This window comes from Cyprinus carpio, chromosome B5 (assembly GCF_018340385.1).
Source record: "Cyprinus carpio isolate SPL01 chromosome B5, ASM1834038v1, whole genome shotgun sequence".
NCBI classification, from domain to species: domain Eukaryota; kingdom Metazoa; phylum Chordata; class Actinopteri; order Cypriniformes; family Cyprinidae; genus Cyprinus; species Cyprinus carpio.
This window is the reverse complement of record NC_056601.1, coordinates 35,374,175-35,393,065: the sequence shown is the minus strand read 5'-3', so window position 1 is coordinate 35,393,065 and position 18,891 is coordinate 35,374,175. Positions and strand designations below refer to the sequence as shown.

The window sequence follows — 18,891 nt, the reverse complement described above, 5'->3', positions numbered from 1 at the left end:
GTGAGTTGGGGGTTTTGGAAGATCTCCTGGATGTTGGGGAGTTCTTGAAGGGATTGGGCAGGTTTTTCAGCCACATTCGGACACCTGCGGAGACACGCGGACACAACACTAAACCAGCAGATCAGTGCGCTTCGACTCTTACAAACCCTGATACTCATATACATGTGTACATCTGCTTGATCTACTACACTGAATGTCCTGTATTAAACAGCCAGAGTCGTTATGTTCTGGTTAATCAGTGACCCGTTCACTTTAAAAACACAATGTACTGTAGTAATAGCTCTTATATGTGAGGTTTTCTAATCTGAACACATTCGAAGCATCTTTCTGTCTGTCTCACCCCGATGCTGCTGATTTCAGAGCCGAGGACGGATCTCTCCGCTGGCAGCGATTCTGAGCGCGTTTGCATCTTTCTGTCTGTCTCACCTTTCCACAACACCTGCCAGCATAACACATTACCACACACCACCATCACACGACACCACAAACACACACACACACTACACACAGCACCACATGCAGGGCACACACACCAAACACACACTACACACAAACACACACTAATGCTGATCTGGCACTCCGCGCACACACACACACACACACACACACACACAAACAAACATGGTTAAACATACAGGATGAGCATTATAAGTGCAGCCTTGTGTTAAAAACAATACTTCTGTTATTTTATATCAACATGCTTTTCTTCTGCAAACAAATAAGATACATTTTAACTTAAATTCTGACCCTCATTTCAAACAACAAAACTTAAGGTCTGGAGCTGTTAAACTCTACAATGAAACGACACGATGCATCACATAACAGAAGAGATTAAGGCTTATGATAAGAAATAAGAAAAATTAATTAATATAATATAATGATGTAAAATCTACTATCAATATTATGCTCTTGATCGAGACAAACATAATAAAATAAAATGGAAAAATAAAATAATAAACAAAAAAATGAAAATGACTAAAATAAAATAAAAATAAATATACTATTAAATGCATAAAAATAAAATAAAATCCCATAAAAATTATATTTGAATAAAATAAATATTTAAAAAAAAAAACTTTCAGCTGAAAAATATCAGACAAGGCAACATTTCTCATTTTAATTTAGTTTAAGTTGTACTAAAATAACTAAAACTGAAAAACATTTAAAAAAAAGTGAACAAATGAAAACCTGATTAAACCAAAAATATATTATACTGCAATAATAGATATAGACTTATAGAATAGATTAAAAAAAATAAAATAAAAAAATAAAATATATATATTTTTTATTTCAGCTAGTTTTTTAGTTTAGTTTTTATTTAAGTATAGCTAAAAATAATAATGAAAATAATAATAAAATAAATCAATGGCTTTAACAAGAGCTTTGAAGTACTTTGGCGACGGGGATGTCGTTGCTGCTGCTGCTGGTGCTGAGTTCTCCGGTGCTGGGGTTGATGGATCCGCCCGCCGGCGTCAGACGCCCAGGACTGGACGGAGCGCCGGGCTGAATGCTCTGGAGACGCGTCTGCAGCTCTCGCACCTGCAGGGACGGAAACACACCTGTCTGTCAAAACACCGGCCGGGACGCTTGAGTCTGTTTTTCCATCTTCAGAGTTCAGAGAACAGCTCCAGAGCTAAATCTAGACACTGAGGTCTGCTCAGAATCTGTCCTCATGTGGCTTCAGTTCAGTCTATATTACAGACAGCAGAAGCCACGATGATCACAGACCTATCATCCAATACATGAGGAAACACACACACACACACACACACACACACACAAACACACACACACACACACACACACACACACACTCTGAGTGCATTGAGATTCAGAAATTAAGCTTTTCTGAACCGCAGTGAAATAAATGTGCCTCAGAACTGATTGTCAAGGGCATTTTTGTCATGAACACACTTGTGTTTTTAGCGTGCAGTGCTCGGGTCAGCTGTCCCAGAGCAGCATCTGCGTGATGTTGGCAGCGATTGTGAATTTTTCAAGGCAAATCAAGCTTCTCCTGCCAGTGGAAAAGCTGCCAAAGGACAAATAAAGGACTGAATCCTGAGCGAATGCACCTCACACACACACACCGACACAACATCAGACCGAGCTCTCAATGCCTCTAGAGCTCTTAGGGTTGTTGTTTTTAGATGTGTTAGGTGAGTTGTTGTTTTTGACATGAGCATGATGTATGAGTTTTACAGATCACTCACAAAGTTACCATAGGGTTGTTATTATTTTATGCTCATGCTTTCATTTTTGTTCTTGTTTTTTATTTAATATGATATTAAATTGGAGTGGAGTCTCATTTTTTTTATAAAACATCATTTTATATAAAATAAAAATATTTCAGGTCAAATTTATAATAAAGGTCATTTTTTTTAAATATATTTTTTTATCTGAAAAAAAAAAATCATAAAAAAAAAAAAAAAAAAAAAAAAAAATTTCGTAAAAATAAAAATTAAAACAAACCTCAAAACATATATAGGTCACAAAGAAAAAAAAAAATTACCAAAAAAAAAATAAAATAAAACTTCAAAAATAAATCTCATTAAAACATCTAGAGGTCACATTTTAAAAAAAGGCACTGTCTCTAAAGTTCAAGTTACATTATGAGATTGGTATACACTTTTCTAACTTCAATAACATTTGAGCAAAATGACATAGTAACACAACCAACTGTGAAGTGTTCATGTAGTTCTTAGTTATAATGCACACCTTTTAGATTTTTGATATTTATGAAAAACAGCTGTCAAATCATATATAAATATGTCGTTTATTTCACTACTGAATGGGCTCAAACACAAAATATATCATAATTTAAAGCTCAATAGCATTTGAGGAGAATGACTTACAGTAACACAACCAGCTGTGTTCATATAGGTCTCTGTTATAATGCACACCTTTTAGATTTTTTGATATTTATGAAAATAAACTGAAAATTCATATCTACACTGTAAGAGTCCAGAGAATAGTACTGCACTGATTTGATTGATTTTGAGTTAAAAATTTTGTTATAATGCACACCTTTTAGAGGATATTTTTTTAATTTTTTTTAAATTATTTAATTTAATTAATTAATATTATATTATCTAGACTCTCTCTGTCAATAATTATCAAAAAAAAAAAAAAAAGTTAAACTTTGGCATTTGGACAACGATAAACCTAAAAAAAAAACCTAAAAAAAAAAAGAAAGGACATGGTGTTAATGTTTAATCTGTGTTGTGTTGATTTATGATTTATTTCTTTTTAATCATGCATGATTTATTTGAGATTGTTGGGGACAAAAATAACACTATAATAGTTATAAAGGTTAACCACAGTGTTGTATGAGACATTGCATGAAATTGTTTTGTAACCACTAAATGGCAGCGGAAGACCACTAATGGGCTCATTCAACTAACTATAACAGTACTGTTCATAGGTTTGATGGATTCATGCTTAAACATTATAAAATCAATATAATAACATTTAAAATCACATTGAGTCTAACTTTACCATTCTGTTCATACAGACACATCAGTTTTTTACAATTATGCCAGATTATGATTACAGTAAAATCTGAAAATGACATCTAAACTCTTAAAAAGAGAAGACTTGCAATAAGTATTGTGTCATCTATCATTTATTTTAAATATCTATATCTGCAACAAAATGTGTGTGCATGTATGTCTGTGCATGTGTGTGTCTCTCTCTGTGCAGGTGTAAGCATGCTTACTGAGTATTAATATAACACTTTAAACATTTCATTTTTGTGTGTGTGTGTGTGTGTGCGAGCTTATTCTCCGTTTTGGATGTCTTTTACTGTTTTTACTGTTATAATATAATATATAATACTGCATTGCAATAACCAGAATCTTATCATAATCACAGAGAATGACAAGATTTACAAACAAGCTCAATGTTGACTGTGTGAACTGAATTGTGTGTATGGTTTATAATGAAAATGCAGCTCATTTTATTTGCTTTTTTGCGTGATAAACAATGCTTTTAATCAGTTGGGTTCTTAAAGCAAAATTGGTTGAGAAGCTCTGATGTGTTTGCAGTGAAACATCCCTCCATCAGCCATTCGAGCCATCAGCTCTTAACAAAGAGAGAAAACATCAATATTTAACTTAGCGGTTCAATGCTGTCCATCCTCGCGGCCTGCAATGGACGGCAGCGAGTGTGTAAGTGTTTGTCTGTGACTTAGATGGATGACGGCAGCATTAAAGCGACATACACACACACACACACACGCGGGTGTGTAAGTGTTTGTTTGTGGATTAGAATCAAACAAACCACTGCCACAAAGCCAGTAATTACGGTCGAGCGGCTGTGGCGTGTGAGTTTAAATATAGAGTGCTTCAGATCCAGATCATGATTAGAGTGGCCAGAAATCTGGTTTTAGGTGGGACAGTCCAGTTCTGAAATACCACATCTGCCTTCTGCCACAGGCTTGAGCCGGACACTCATGTGTCCTTTTAAGATCGCTATTTTACACTTTGTACAATGGTGTAAAATAAATAAATAAATAAATATATAAATGCTAATTGTTTCTTTAAGTTTGTACAATAAATAAATGCAAAAGTTATGTTCAGGTTTGAACAACGGTGTACAATAAATTATATATTTTTGCAAAAGTTATGTTCAGGTTTTGAACAACAGTGTATAAACTTAAATGCAAAAGTTATGTTATGTTTTTGTTAAATTTTTACAGTACAATTGTGTTTAATTAGTTAATTTTATTAAATTTATATTTTGAAATGTTGTGTTATGTTCAAGTTTGAACAATAACGTATAAATATAAATAAATAAATAAATAATGGCAATAGCGTATAAATAAATAACTAAATAAGAAAAGTAGTGTATTATAAATAAATAAATAAATAAATAAAATGCAAATGTTATGTTCAAGTTTGCACAATAGTGTATAAATAAATAATATTATATAAATATAAATATATATATAAAGCTAATGTTTTGTTCTAAGTTTTAAAAATAGTGCATAAATAAATAAATAAATAAATCCTTATGTTGTTTAAGTGTAAGCAATAGTGTATAATAAATAAATAAAGGCTAATATTATATAAATATTATATAAATAGTAATTAATTTAATAGTTTTAAATGTGATTTTGTTAAAAAGAATAATTTTTATAAATAAATATTATGGATGATGTTTATGGATTTGTTTCAGGATAGTTCAATGGTGTGTAACTAACAAGCAAATAAATAAATGTTATGTACAGTTAATAATTAAGTAATTTAGTTTAAATGTTTTGTTGAGTTTATCGTCACTTTCACTTACTTTCACTTTCATTTTAGACTTAATATTGTCAGTGTGGTGTTTTTTTCTTTATTTTACGAGCATTTGAACAGTTAGTGTGAGTGATTGAATTTGAATTTGATAAATTTCTTATAAATTCACAAATGCATACTAGTGTACTACTCTACTCTATGACAAAAATGACAAAAATAGTAAGAGTGTTATTCCAGCAAATCACTCGCTTAACTCCTGAATGAATCAGCCGTTTTGAACGAATCTGTTAAATGAGTGAATCAATGACTCTTTTATTAAGACAGTGACTCGTTGCCAACTACTGACAGTTTTAGTTTTATATCTAAAGTATCACTTCACAGTTCTATATTCAATCTATTTTATATTTAAAACATAAAATTTCATAACATGCAATTGTAACTGCAGTGTAAATGCATTCATGGCATCTCTGAGCTGCATTAAAGCGTCTGTATAAACACATCAGATGCAGCTTGTGTGCCACTTCTGCAGCGCAAATATGGATTTTATTGATACTGATTTGATTTGACTGGTATCAGTCCTACTGTGTTTTATTATTCAGACTGCATTTCTTGAGTAGATTTAAGAAGGTTTCAGTGATAATTTGTTTTATTATTTTTTTTGTGTTTCTTTTTTAGTGTCAAAAGCGGGGACGGTAAATTTAAAGGGGTATGTTTCGCTCTTTCCTGCACAGTGTTCTTCTTTCTGGTGTTACAGAAACAGCACACTAATGGTGATGGATCTATTTACGGAGCTTAAATAAGGAATGCCACTGTCCTCGGATCATTTGGAAAAACGCACAGCACAAACCTGTTTGGATCGATTAGTCTGCTGCTTTTAGACGCGGTCTGTAATCAGATCTGGAAGTCTGAAGCTGGTCAGCACACTAACATGATTAGCTCTGAAATGCATCGAGTGAAAAAGGCCAAAGGCTTTTATAGAAACAGCCGGGTCACTCAGACCTACGACATACAAACGGCCTGCGATTTATCTCTAATGAAATCTGTCTGTGCTCGTGGAATTGGTCTGATGCATCGTTTGCAGTTTCTGATGGGATCGGGTTTATTGTGATGCTGAGACCATCGAGACTCTCGACCTCGTTACTGTGTCTTTATGTGTCTCTGACATGAGACACAAATGTGCATGTAAAAGCAAACAATATTTATTTGAAAAGGATAACACTTTTCATTTTATTTTATTTGGTTAAGTGTCTTGATCAAGAGCTTAATAGTGATAGTAGATTTTATTTTATGCATTTTTTATTTTTTTTTTCATTTTATTTATTTAGGTTAAGTGCCTTGATCAAGAGCATTATAGCAGCAGTAATTTTAATTTGATAATTTTTTTCTTTTTTTAAATTAAGGATAAGAATTTTGATCAAGAGGATAAGAGTAAAAGTAGTTTTAATTGTATTTTTTGTTTTTTTTTTTTAGTATTTTTAAAATTTTTTTTTTTTTTTTTTTTTGGTTTTGTTTCTTGCTCAAGAGCATAATAGTGGTAGTAGATTTTATTTTATGTATTTTATTTTATTTTTTCATTTTATTTATTTAGGTTAAGTGCGTTTATCAAGAGCATTATAGCAGCAGTACATTTAATTTTATTATTTTTTCTTTTTATATTATTTAGGATAAGAATTTTGATCAAGAGGATAAGAGTAAAAGTTGTTTTTTTCTATTTTTTCATTTTAATTTTATTTAGAGTAAGTGTCTTGATCAAGAGCATAATAGTGATAGTAGATTTTATTTAATTTAATTTATTTTATTCAGGTTTAATGTGTTGATCAAGAGCAAAACAGTGATAGTTGATTTTATTTTATTTATTTATTTTTTAATTTTATTTATTTAAGTTAAGTGTGTTGATCAAGAGCATTATAGTACATTTAATTTTATTATTTTTTATTTAATTTAGAATATGAGTCTTGATCAAGGGGATAACAGTAAAAGTAGTTTTATTTATTTTTATTATTTTTTAAAACATTTATTCAGGTTAAATGTGCTGATCAAGAGCATAACAGTGATAGTATTTTTTTTTAAACTTTTTTAAAGAAAATCTAGAAAACAAAAATAAATATTACAGTTCAGTGTTTGATTTTAAGGATAAAATAAATACATTAACAATTTATACAACATATAAACATTTTACAGTAATGAGATTCTGGGGGGAAAAATGTTCTTCATCAACTGTACACACAATGAGTACAAATTAATTTGTACATTAAATTCTTAAATTAGGAAACAGAATGGAAAAGTTTGGTCTTAAATAAAATCCCACTGGATATTTCATCCTGTAAATATGATCATTCTGATTTGATGCCAGGATTGATCCATTCCTGTAGCTCAAACAGGTAGAATAATTATTGCTCTGGATAAAAAATATCTGCCAGAAATGTATTTGAGGAATAAATAATATTTAATTCTGAAGACTCTTACATCAGCCGGTGTGTGACTGACCTGACTGTGAACACCTGAATGTCATTAACATCAGTCGGGAATAAAACAGGAGCATCTGCGGCCCAGAAAGACCAGCAGCATCTCCCATAAGACTTTAATGACTTTCTCTTCTCACAGGAAGAGACTGAATCAGACCGTCTGACTTCCTGTGATCAGAAAGACCTGCAACTGAGCACAAAACACTCAAGATACAAGATACTTACACAAACTATTATATTTTTTTTTTTTTTTTTTTTTTTTTTTTTTATATTAAGCTTTTAAGGACCATTGCATTTTATTATTTTCATGACAATTAAACTCATCTAACCCCTAAAGTCTCATTACTGTATGTGTCCAGATGTTTTACGGTTGAGATTATTTGCAAATGATGATTATGATTAGATTCTCATTACTGTAATAGAGGAATTTATAGTAAATTAGTGTAATTTAATGCAATTTGTAATAAATGTTTTTAAAAAGTTTATTATAAAAATGTTTAAATCAGAATGAAATCTGCAAAAAAAAAAAAAAATAGTACCACAATGAATAAATAAATCAATGAATACAAGGTATTTCTACAAACTATATGTCATTATTCTCAATGATGAGTATGCGATTATCATGACTGCAATAGAGTAACTTATAGTACAGTTCAATGTAATTTATAGTAAATTTTAGTGTAAAAAAAAAACAACATAAAACAAAATGAACTTTTTAAAAAAAAAACAACATAAAACAATATATGAATATATGAAGGAAAATTATTATTCTCAACATAAATGCATTAAATGATTTGCATTAAAATAATAGCAAAACCAGTACCACAGTTAATTAATGATACAATAAATACTTTAACACTGATAAGAAATATAAAATTAATAGTGCCGTCAAACACTTAATCTCGATTAATCACATCCAAAATAAACGTTTTCGTTTACATAATTTATGTATGTGCACTGTGTATATTTATTATTTATATATAAATACACACATATATAGTGTATTTATTGTTATATATATATAGATAGATAGATATTTACATGTACATACATTTATATATATGTATATATTTTATAATGTACATAAATGTATTTAATATATAAACATAACATGTTTTTCTTAAATATATACATGCATGTGTTTGTATTTATATAAACATAATAAATATACAGAGTACACACACATATATTATGTAAATAAAACTTTTATTTTGGATGCGATTAATCGTTTGACAGCACTAACAATGAACACTTTAAGATAATAAAGTTATTAAAACTATGAAATGACAGATCTGGAAGAATTATACTCATATATTTAAACCCAGATTACCAGGAATATGGACAAAATCAATCAATCAGTTAATGAGCAGTTTGAAGCCCCTAAACCTAAACGATGAATCAGCAGTAATTAGCCGTAATGCTTGAGTTTGTGGCATGGTTTGCATGTTTACTGCGTGGTTTGAGGGTGGCGTGACTCACGCGTCTGCGCAGGCGGTCTCGCTCCTCTCGGATGCCGCTCACGGTGGCTTTGGTGCGGTTGAGATCCTCCTCTTTACTGCACAGCATCGCCGTCAGACTCTCGTTCTCCTCCCGGAGTCCGGCCAGCTCCTTCTCCCAGCGCACACGCTCCTCACACAGACTGGGGTAGAAGTCACGGCCCAGAGCGCCCTCGATCTCCTCCACCGTCTGCAAACACACAGCTTTCAGCCTCACATTTCAGTTTCAACTTTCTATTCATCCGTGAATCCTGAAAAATAAAATGCATCACAGTTTCCACAAAAATATCAGGCAGCACGACTGTTTTCAACATTAATAATAATCAAAAATGTTTCAAAAATCATCATATTAGAATGATTTCTGAAGATCATGTGACACTGAAGACTGGAGTAATGATGCTGAAAATACAGCTGCGCATCACAGAAATACATTACAGTTTAACAGAGATTCACACAGAAAACAGCTGTTTAAAAGTGTAATAATATTTTACATTTTATTTTGTATATTTATAAATAAACACAGCTTTGGTGAGCAGAAGAGACGTCTTTAAAAAAAAAACTGGGAATACTTTATTAAGACATTTTGTGATTTGAAGTCACAGATTATTTCAAACATGAATAGCTTTCATCCATTGCTCTTCAGCAAAGAACGAGTCACAACATTAAACAATAGTTTTCCAGATTTTCAAATCACAAGGTCTCTTCCTGTCCATGCTGACAGGTTTTTACCAAATCAAGCTGCAGAAGTCTCAAAGTGGGCTCTTCAGCAAAGAACTCCTTAAACAAGGTCTCAGCTTTCCGACAAATGCCTGTCATCACACATGATTTATTTATTTTGACCTCTTTAATGTGTCGTGAGAGATCACTGAAATGCCTCAGTTAAAGCAGCATCTGAACCTATCGTCTTTTCATATTTACTGAAAGCATGAAATAAACATGAATGAACATCATAGCGTATCTACTCTCCCTCAGATGGTGGGTTTGGCGTTATGATTGGTCAGATCGCCTGTCAATCAAGCTCTTTGCCAAAGCCAGCCAGTCAGACTGCAGTTTGTGGTTACTATATAGTGTCTGTGGGCTCCTGTACTGCATCTGTCCGGTGTTTTACCTTGATGGCCAGATCGCAGTGTTCGCTGGCGGAGGTCAGCTGCTCGATGTGTCTGTCCACCTCCGCCACGGACAGGCTGCATGTGCTCTTCTTGCGGCCGCAGAGGACGCTCTCCAGCCCCGTCAAAACCCGCTGCAGCTCCGAGTTCAGGTCACTGCAGTTATCTGGAAAAACACGCATCTCGGTCAACCTGGGAACTTCTCCAGCAGGAAACTGCACTCGCGTTCTATTTTAGCAGAGCCGTTTATTAACAAAGCACCAAAAATTCTAAGAATAACAGGAGAGCTAACGTCTCAACTTTTTCTCCAACACAGCAATGAGCTCAAAGGAGGGAGCAAACACAGACTTCTGCTGAAATCCTTTTAATCTGACACGTGTCTCATCTAAAGTTTCAGACGAGATCTCAGCAATGTCTCAGATTGCCACCAAGATACCGAAGTCAGAGATCTCAATATGAACTCAATTTACAGAAATTACTTTAATAATTTACATTAACCATACCTGAGAACTCCTGCCTAACCTGTAATAATATTATCCAAACCTGCTCATCCAGCGTCCAGCAGGCAAAGGAAATGGAAAAACCAGAGCTAAAGTAAATCAGAGCTCATATGAATCAATATGATCGCTCACATGAGCAGATTATTGATCCAGAGCTGTATTAATATTCACAACTGCAGGCAATGTGCCGTCATACATTAACCATAAAAACACTTGTGGGAAAACACTGGATGAGCTTCACATTGAGCCTCCAGAATCTTTAATGGCATTATTGTGAAGTTTAGTTTTGTATGAAGTCAACGACACAGTCTACACTCACGGAAACTGCTTTGTTAAAAATAAAACAAATAAAATATTTTTTTACTAGTGGGCGCAGGACACTATAGTTAATTTATGTAAGTGAGGATAGCAAAATAAAGTAAACTGTGACATATTATACCCAAAACGTCAACCAGTAAAATTTGGGACCACAGATGATTCAGACACTTTGAGCTGAGTGTGTTTTGCTGAAGTGTTTTTTTTTTAATTGCTAATGTGATCTTCTCACACCACAGACTGAACAAAATTAACCATTTCTTGGTAATTGTTTGAGCTAAATTGGTTTTATCTAATTGTGTTCTTAATTTTAACAGCTGACAACTGAATTCATTACATACCTTTCTATCAAAGTTATCTGACATCATCAAGATGAATTTGTTTTGAATCGTTAATTTTAATTTTTTTTTAACATTTTCTATATTATTTTGTTTAAACTGTGATGATGTGAGAAATGTTGAAGGTGTCTGAATAAATTTTGGTTTGACTCTATATATTTTCATAAATATACATTATGCATACATTTTATATATTTTTGATTAATGTATTAAAATGTTTAATTTTATAAATTATGATAAGGGTTATTTTCAAACTAAAGCTAAAAACATAAAAAAATTATTTGGTTGGTTTAAAAATAAAAAAAAAAATAAAAATAAAAAAATTTCAGCTATTTGAACTAAAACTTAAAACTTCACAAAGACTACATAAATAAATAAAATAATAAAAATGACAAAAGAACCCAAAACAAAATTACTAAAACTTGAACTAAAATTAAATGGAAACCAAATATAAATAATAAAATCTAATTAAAAAAAATCACTAAAACTATAATAGTTTATCAGTGATGCTAAAAGTCTGAATACAACATTGCAATTTAAAAGTCAATTTCCACTATTTCCACTTTTGTAATGCAAAGCTCTTTTAATCATGGCAAAAAAAAAAGCCTATAGAATCTGAATCTGTCATTTCCTTTCACAGACGGGAGTGATGCATGCTGGGAATGCTCGTAATGAAAAACGCCATTAGACTGAAGGGACAATGACTGCTGACGCCTTTAAAAGCTTTTGTGTGGAGCGTATCGACTCGATCGAGTGGAAAAACAAAAGAAAGCAGAGTGAAGACGACAATTACTCTCAGCAAAACAAGTCTGTCTGTCTCTTATTCAGGATACAAATAGCACAAAATACTACCATGATGCAAGTAATGAACATTTTGCAGTTCAAATGTGCTTCACTGTCATGTCAGAACTGTAATGTTTCCAAAAACAGGCATGATGTTCAATAATTAAAATATAATTTTATTTAATGAATGGTTATTATGACATTATTTTCATTACATAATTATTTTATATTTAAATATATTATTCTACATTTGCATTATGATAACATTATTCGTAAGACAGACAGTATTATTTTATATTTACAAGTATTATTTGAAATTTTTCATTTACATTTATTATTTTACATCTGCACTATTACAACAATTTTCATGACATTACATATTTATTATTTTACATGTTCATTATGTAAATATATATATTATTGTAATGGCATTATTATATGTTATTTTTTATTTTACATTTGCATTATTATAACATCTGTACAGTAAGAGTTTTATTTTATATTTACATTCATTTTTTTAATTTTTAAATTACATTATTTTGCATTTAATTGTATTATTTACATTGACATGTATGATTTTACATTTGCATTATAACAATTAATCACATTTATATTGCATAATGTTCATTACTGTAATGTCAATATCTTTTTTTGCATTATAATAATGAACATTTTGCAGTTCAAATGTGCTTAACTCTCATGATGAAATAATGTCATAATAATATGCAATATTTCCAAAAAAGGCATCACATTCAAAAATTAAAATATACTTTCATTCTTTTGATGTTGCAAATGTAATACGGACATGTTCCTGACAGGCTGAGATTCTGTTCATCATAAATCATGTTTCCTATTTCCGGCAGGTTTCCTGTCTGTCAGTCTGTATTTCTGAGTTTGGATTTGGAAATATAATAATGCATCAGGTTTTTGACAGCTGCTCTTACCCATGTCTGCAGTGACCAGCATGGACTGGTTCTCAGACAGTGAGATGGACGCCTGGTCGGGGTCCTGATCAACGCTCCGGTCGTCCTCGTTAACTTCCTGCTGGCTGTGACTGAGATCGGAGCGAAGCTCAGAAAACTCATCTTCCTCCCTGAGAAACACACACGTTATGAGGAATGAGAAGAATCATGGCAGAAAGTGAGATGTTCTGTTGAGCCCATCAAAAACATACTGATTCAGTGTGAGCACCAATCTACGGAAGTGTGATTCCTACAAAGATAAAATAATAATAATAATAATAATAATAATAATGTTTTTTTCTCTTTTCCCAGACTTGAAACGTTAGGATGCTCACTCTCTGGTTCACTCAAATCCTTTTATAAGACTTGGGATCCATTTTTAGACAATATTAAATGCCTACCTTGAGCACCTGTAACTGGCAACATGTAATGATTGTCATCTGTTAGAAGGGATTTTTTTGTTGTTGTTGGGTTATTTACTTATATATTGGTTATTTATATCTATTTTATTTTATTTTTATTCTTTCTTTATTTAATTTACTGTTTTCCTGTTCATCTGAGTTAATATGAATGGGGGGGATTGTGGAAGGGATTAATAATGGACAATGTCTTAATTTTAATCTGTATTGTCACACAAAATACAAATAAAAAGATTTGAAGTAATGTTTTTTTTTCTAACAATTCAGACTTTTTTTCTAAATTCGGACTTTATTCTCGTAAATCTGGGTTTATTCTCGGAATTCGGACTTTACTCTCGGAATTCGGACTTGTTCTCGGAAATCTGGGTTTATTCTTGGAATTCTGACTTTTTTCTCGGAATTCAGACTTTTTTCTCGGAATTCGGACTTTATTCTCGGAATTCGGACTTTATTCTCGGAAATCTGGGTTTATTCTCGGAATTCTGACTTTATTCTCGGAATTCTGACTTGTTCTCGGAATTCGGACTTTATTCTCGGAATTCGGACTTTATTCTCGGAATTCGGACTTTATTCTCGGAATTCGGACTTTATTCTCGGAATTCGGACTTTATTCTCGGAATTCTCCGGTCTTGGAATTCTGACTTGTTCTTGGAATTGCTGAGTTTGTTTTCCCAGGCTACGTTTACACTAGTGGGTTTTCTTTTTAAAATGCATACTTTTTGCTACGGTTACGAGGGTCATTTACGCTACACCAGTGCTCTCGACCCTCGAAAACAGAGACTTTTGAAAATGCTGCAGACCCTGTTTTAGTTTGAAAACTCTGGGGTTGCATTTCAGTGTAAATGGAGCAAAACGAGACTCTTTGTTGTACCCATAGATATGCATTGGTAGATTCCTCTTTCGACTGATATATATATATCTATGGTTGTACATGCATTAATGGTCTCATGCTTATTGTTGCACCTGCATGTGTGCATGGAGATCGTTTCTGAAATGCAGTGAAAACGCCAGTGTAGATGAGGATCGTTTTCATTTTAAAATGCCATTTTAAAACAAAAACACACTAGTGTAAACAGCCTCAGAGTTCTGACTTTTTTCTCGGAATTTTAAGTTTATGTCTTGCAATTCAGACTTTTTTTTTTCAGATTCTCAGTTTACATCTCACAAGTCTGTTTTTTTGTTTTGTTTTGTTTTTTTGGTACCTCCTTGAAATAAAAAAATAAAGGTAATTGTGACTTTTTATTTCACAATTCAGACTTTTTCCCCCATGCACTTGTGAGTTTATATCTTAGAATTTGGTCTTCTCTTTTCAAAACTGCATGTTTTTTATAACTTGCAATTCTGACTTTTTTTTCTCAGAAGTGTGAATCTCGCTATTCTTAGCTTTCTTTATTTTTTTTATTTGTTTATATCTTGTTATTTCTCAGAATTGCAAGAAAAAAAGTCCCAATTATGTTATAAAATCCGCAAGTATAAATTCCATTCATGCAATTGTTTTTTTTTTTTCATCACGGAATAAAAAAAATATAGGTATTAAAAGGTATTTTTTTTATTCCATGGTGTAATACCTATTAGAAGATCTAAGCAAATAAATAAATTGCATTTAGTCACATTTCTATTTGAGATAATAAAAAGCTACAAAATTAGAAACAAATTTCCCTCTAAATACTGCATACAACAGCTATTTTATCAAATGATCAAACTACAGAGTTATGATTCAGGGACGAATATGAAAGTCAACAGAGGCCTGGAGTCATTTGGCATATTCTAATTTCCCTAACGAGGATGCAAAACCCAACCTGCTGCATACATATGAGGCATTTCTAATTAAACATTCCATGGATCTCATTCACATGCAGCTGGACACACGGTCACCAGTTCACCGCATCTCCATCACAACTCAGTATTCATGAGCTGGGGAACGAATCAAGCTATTGTCACGCAGTTCGTTTAGTAAGATGAACTCGATATCTTCAGAATAAATGATGAAAGGAGACACTCATCTCCTGCTGGGTTTCCAGGACAAATGACAAGATGAGTCACGCTTGAGTAACATTTACCCAGACGGAGATTTAAAGGAGCATTAAAGCAGCTGATCTCTGTCATTGAGCATGAGTTACAAAGCTTTAAATCAGAGTAAGAGGCTTTAGAGGGAAGCTTTCCTGTCAAGCTCTGCTCCACACCCTCGTCAGCTGCTTACACAGACAACACTTCAGCCAGCATTTACATTTGTGCATTTATCCAAAGCCACTTACAAAAGAGAAGCAAAGCAATTTGAGAACAACAATGTTTGTAATGCAATCCAGTTGGAAAATTATATTTTGCATAAAGAAAATTAAGCCATCAAGTTTTACATTTACTATTTTATGTTTGCATCATTATGGCATTATATTCATGACATTATTTTACATTTAATTTTATTATTTTACATTTGAATTATTATGATATTATTTTCATGACATTACTACTTTACATTTATATTTATTATTTTACATTTTCATTACTGACATTATTTGTCAGAATAATTTTATATTCACATTGTTGTACATTTGCATTATTATGACATTATTTTCAAGACGTTATTATTTTATATTTACTATTTAAAATTTTTATTAATTTGTCATCATTTTAACGACTATTATTTTACATTTATATTTATTATTTTACATTAGCATTACTGACATTATTCATAAGATAGCATTACTTCATATTTGCACTGTCATTATTTTCACGACAACATTATTTTACATTTTCATAATTTTGCCATTATTTTAACAACTATTATTTTACATTTCCATTACTATAACCCTACTTTCAATACATTGTTATTTTGCATTTACATTATTTTTAATGATTATTGTTTTAAATTTATTTTGATTATTTGATTTTTTTCATTATTTTCAAGCCATTATAATTTTACATTCATATTTATTGTATTATTATATATTTGCATTATTGTCATTATTTTCATGACATAATTTCACATCTATATGTATTATTTTACATTAGCATTATGATATATGTATTATTTTACATTAGCATTATGATACCCTTTCTTTCAAGACATTATTTATTTGCATTTAATTAAAAAATAAAATTGCATTATTATGACATTATTATTATACATTTACCTTTATTATGTCAATATTTTTATGACAAATATACATTTTTTCGCCTAATTCTCAGTAATGTAATAAAACACTAAACGGTTCATAAATCAGGGCAGTAATTCAGTAATGCCTTTAGTTAGACCTGTTTTTACATTAGCATTATGATACCCTTTCTTTCAAGACATTATTTATTTGCTATTATCAAACTCAGACGCATTACAGTAATCACAATCATGTGTATAAATGAGCTTGAATGCCATTAAAAACATAATAGTCCTAAAAATGGGCTTAATTATTATTATGCAAATTATAATTCTGTATTTCTTCATATTTGAGCTGAAGTTTTCTGCCTATGTGAAGCAGCTACAAGGTTTAGGAGCAGAAGTAGAGATGATCGGCGTGTCTCCGGTCAGATGCTGAAGGGTAAAACTCTCCCAGGAGCCTCAGCAAACAAGACCACCGCCGGCGCTGAAGACCAGACCGACCTCAGACAGCTGCGCTCACACACACACACACACACACACACACACACACACACACACACACACACACACACACACACACACACACACACACACACACACACACACTCTGTGTGCATGCTTACTGTACGTGTGCATGCTTATGTTCCTGCACTGTAAGCTGCTTTGGGTAAAGCATCTGCTAAAAGCATGAATGTAAATGTGTGGTCCAAACACAACTGTTCTCTGAGCGCTTGTGTGCAGCACATCATTTACTAATGTTTGTGTGTGTATTTTTATGAGTGTGTGTGCATGTGTGTGTGTTGGCTATGGTGATCTCTGTGAGGAACAAATGTCCGGCTGTGTCGACTAGAAAAGAAATGTGTGTTTACATTTTCCCAGCAGACTAAAATGAGCACTAATGATGAAGAACTAATGACTGGACGAGCAGGACTGAATATTGAGCTTTGTTTTAATAATCAGTATTTATTACACTCAAGTCAATTTATCTGTGCAGCGCTTTTCACAACACTCATCGTTTCAAAGCAGCTTCACTGAAAGTCGTACTGTCTGTAATGCTTTAGTGCTTTACTATAAAGAGCTGGGTGATATTATGACAAAACAGCGATGATCTGGATTCAGATGCAGCTATAGTGTATCTATAGAGTTGTGGAGCACATACATATATCAGTGTAGATTTGTGGAGTTAGTAAATTTTGTTTGTTTTGGAGTATTAATAGATGAAAATATCTATTAAGAGATTGACCCTGGAGCACAAAACCAGTCATGAGGGTCAGTTTTTCAAGATTGAGATATATATACTAAATAATCTCTCCATTGATGTATGGTTTGTTAGGAGGACAATATTTGTCTGAGATACAACTATTTGAAAATCTGGAATCTGAGGGAGCAAAAAAATCTAAATATTGAGAAAATCATCTTTAAATTTGTTCAAATGAATTTCTTAGCAATGCATATTACTATTCAAATATTAAGTTTTGATATATTTATGGGAGATGGTATACAAAATATCTTCATGGAACATGATCTTTACTTAATATCCTAATGATTTTTGGCAAAGAAAAATCAATAATCTGGAACATGATCTTTATTTTTTTTACTAATGTTTTTTGGTATTGCTGCAAATATACCCCAGAGACTTAAGACTGCTTCACTTTACTTAAAGCCTTTATATATGATGCATTATAAAAGTAGTCTTAATGCATTAATTGTGTCTTGTAATGCATGTTATAATACATTGTATGATCTCATACAATACATTATAATATGCATCTATTTCACTGTTACATCTTCAGAAAATATAATGCTGTAAAACACATAACAAACAAAAATTCTAAGTGTGATAATGCATTTTAACTTAGGTTACAGTTATTTATGAAAAATATAATGCATTATAACATAAAGGCTTTAAGTAAAGTGTTACCCAAAATATAAGTTGTAATTGTTATATTAAGAGATTAAAATATTTGGCAAGATATTGAAATATTTAGTAAAGTATTTAGTGAATTTAATTCTTTTTTTAATCATATAAATTTTTTATTTTTAATAATTTTTTTTATTTATTTATTGAATTTTTTTATTATTTTTTGTTTAGTTTATTTAAAATATTTTTTGTTGATTTAATATATTATTAATTTTTGATTCATTATTGAATTAAAATGTTGGTCAGTTGGCAGTA

At 31.8% G+C, this 18,891-nt stretch overlaps 1 protein-coding gene across 1 annotated transcript in view; it reads right to left on the bottom strand.

Moving 5' to 3' along the window:
* The window catches only part of LOC109057081 (colorectal mutant cancer protein-like), a 78,957-nt gene that overhangs the window by 17,557 nt on the left and 42,509 nt on the right, over positions 1-18,891 (bottom strand). The window contains 7 exon segments of the mRNA XM_042723309.1: positions 1-11; positions 14-82; positions 337-417; positions 1,383-1,539; positions 9,182-9,388; positions 10,307-10,470; positions 13,185-13,333. The exon segment at positions 1-11 is cut by the window's left edge and continues 65 nt beyond it. Coding sequence (XP_042579243.1) covers positions 1-11; positions 14-82; positions 337-417; positions 1,383-1,539; positions 9,182-9,388; positions 10,307-10,470; positions 13,185-13,333 — 838 coding nt within the window.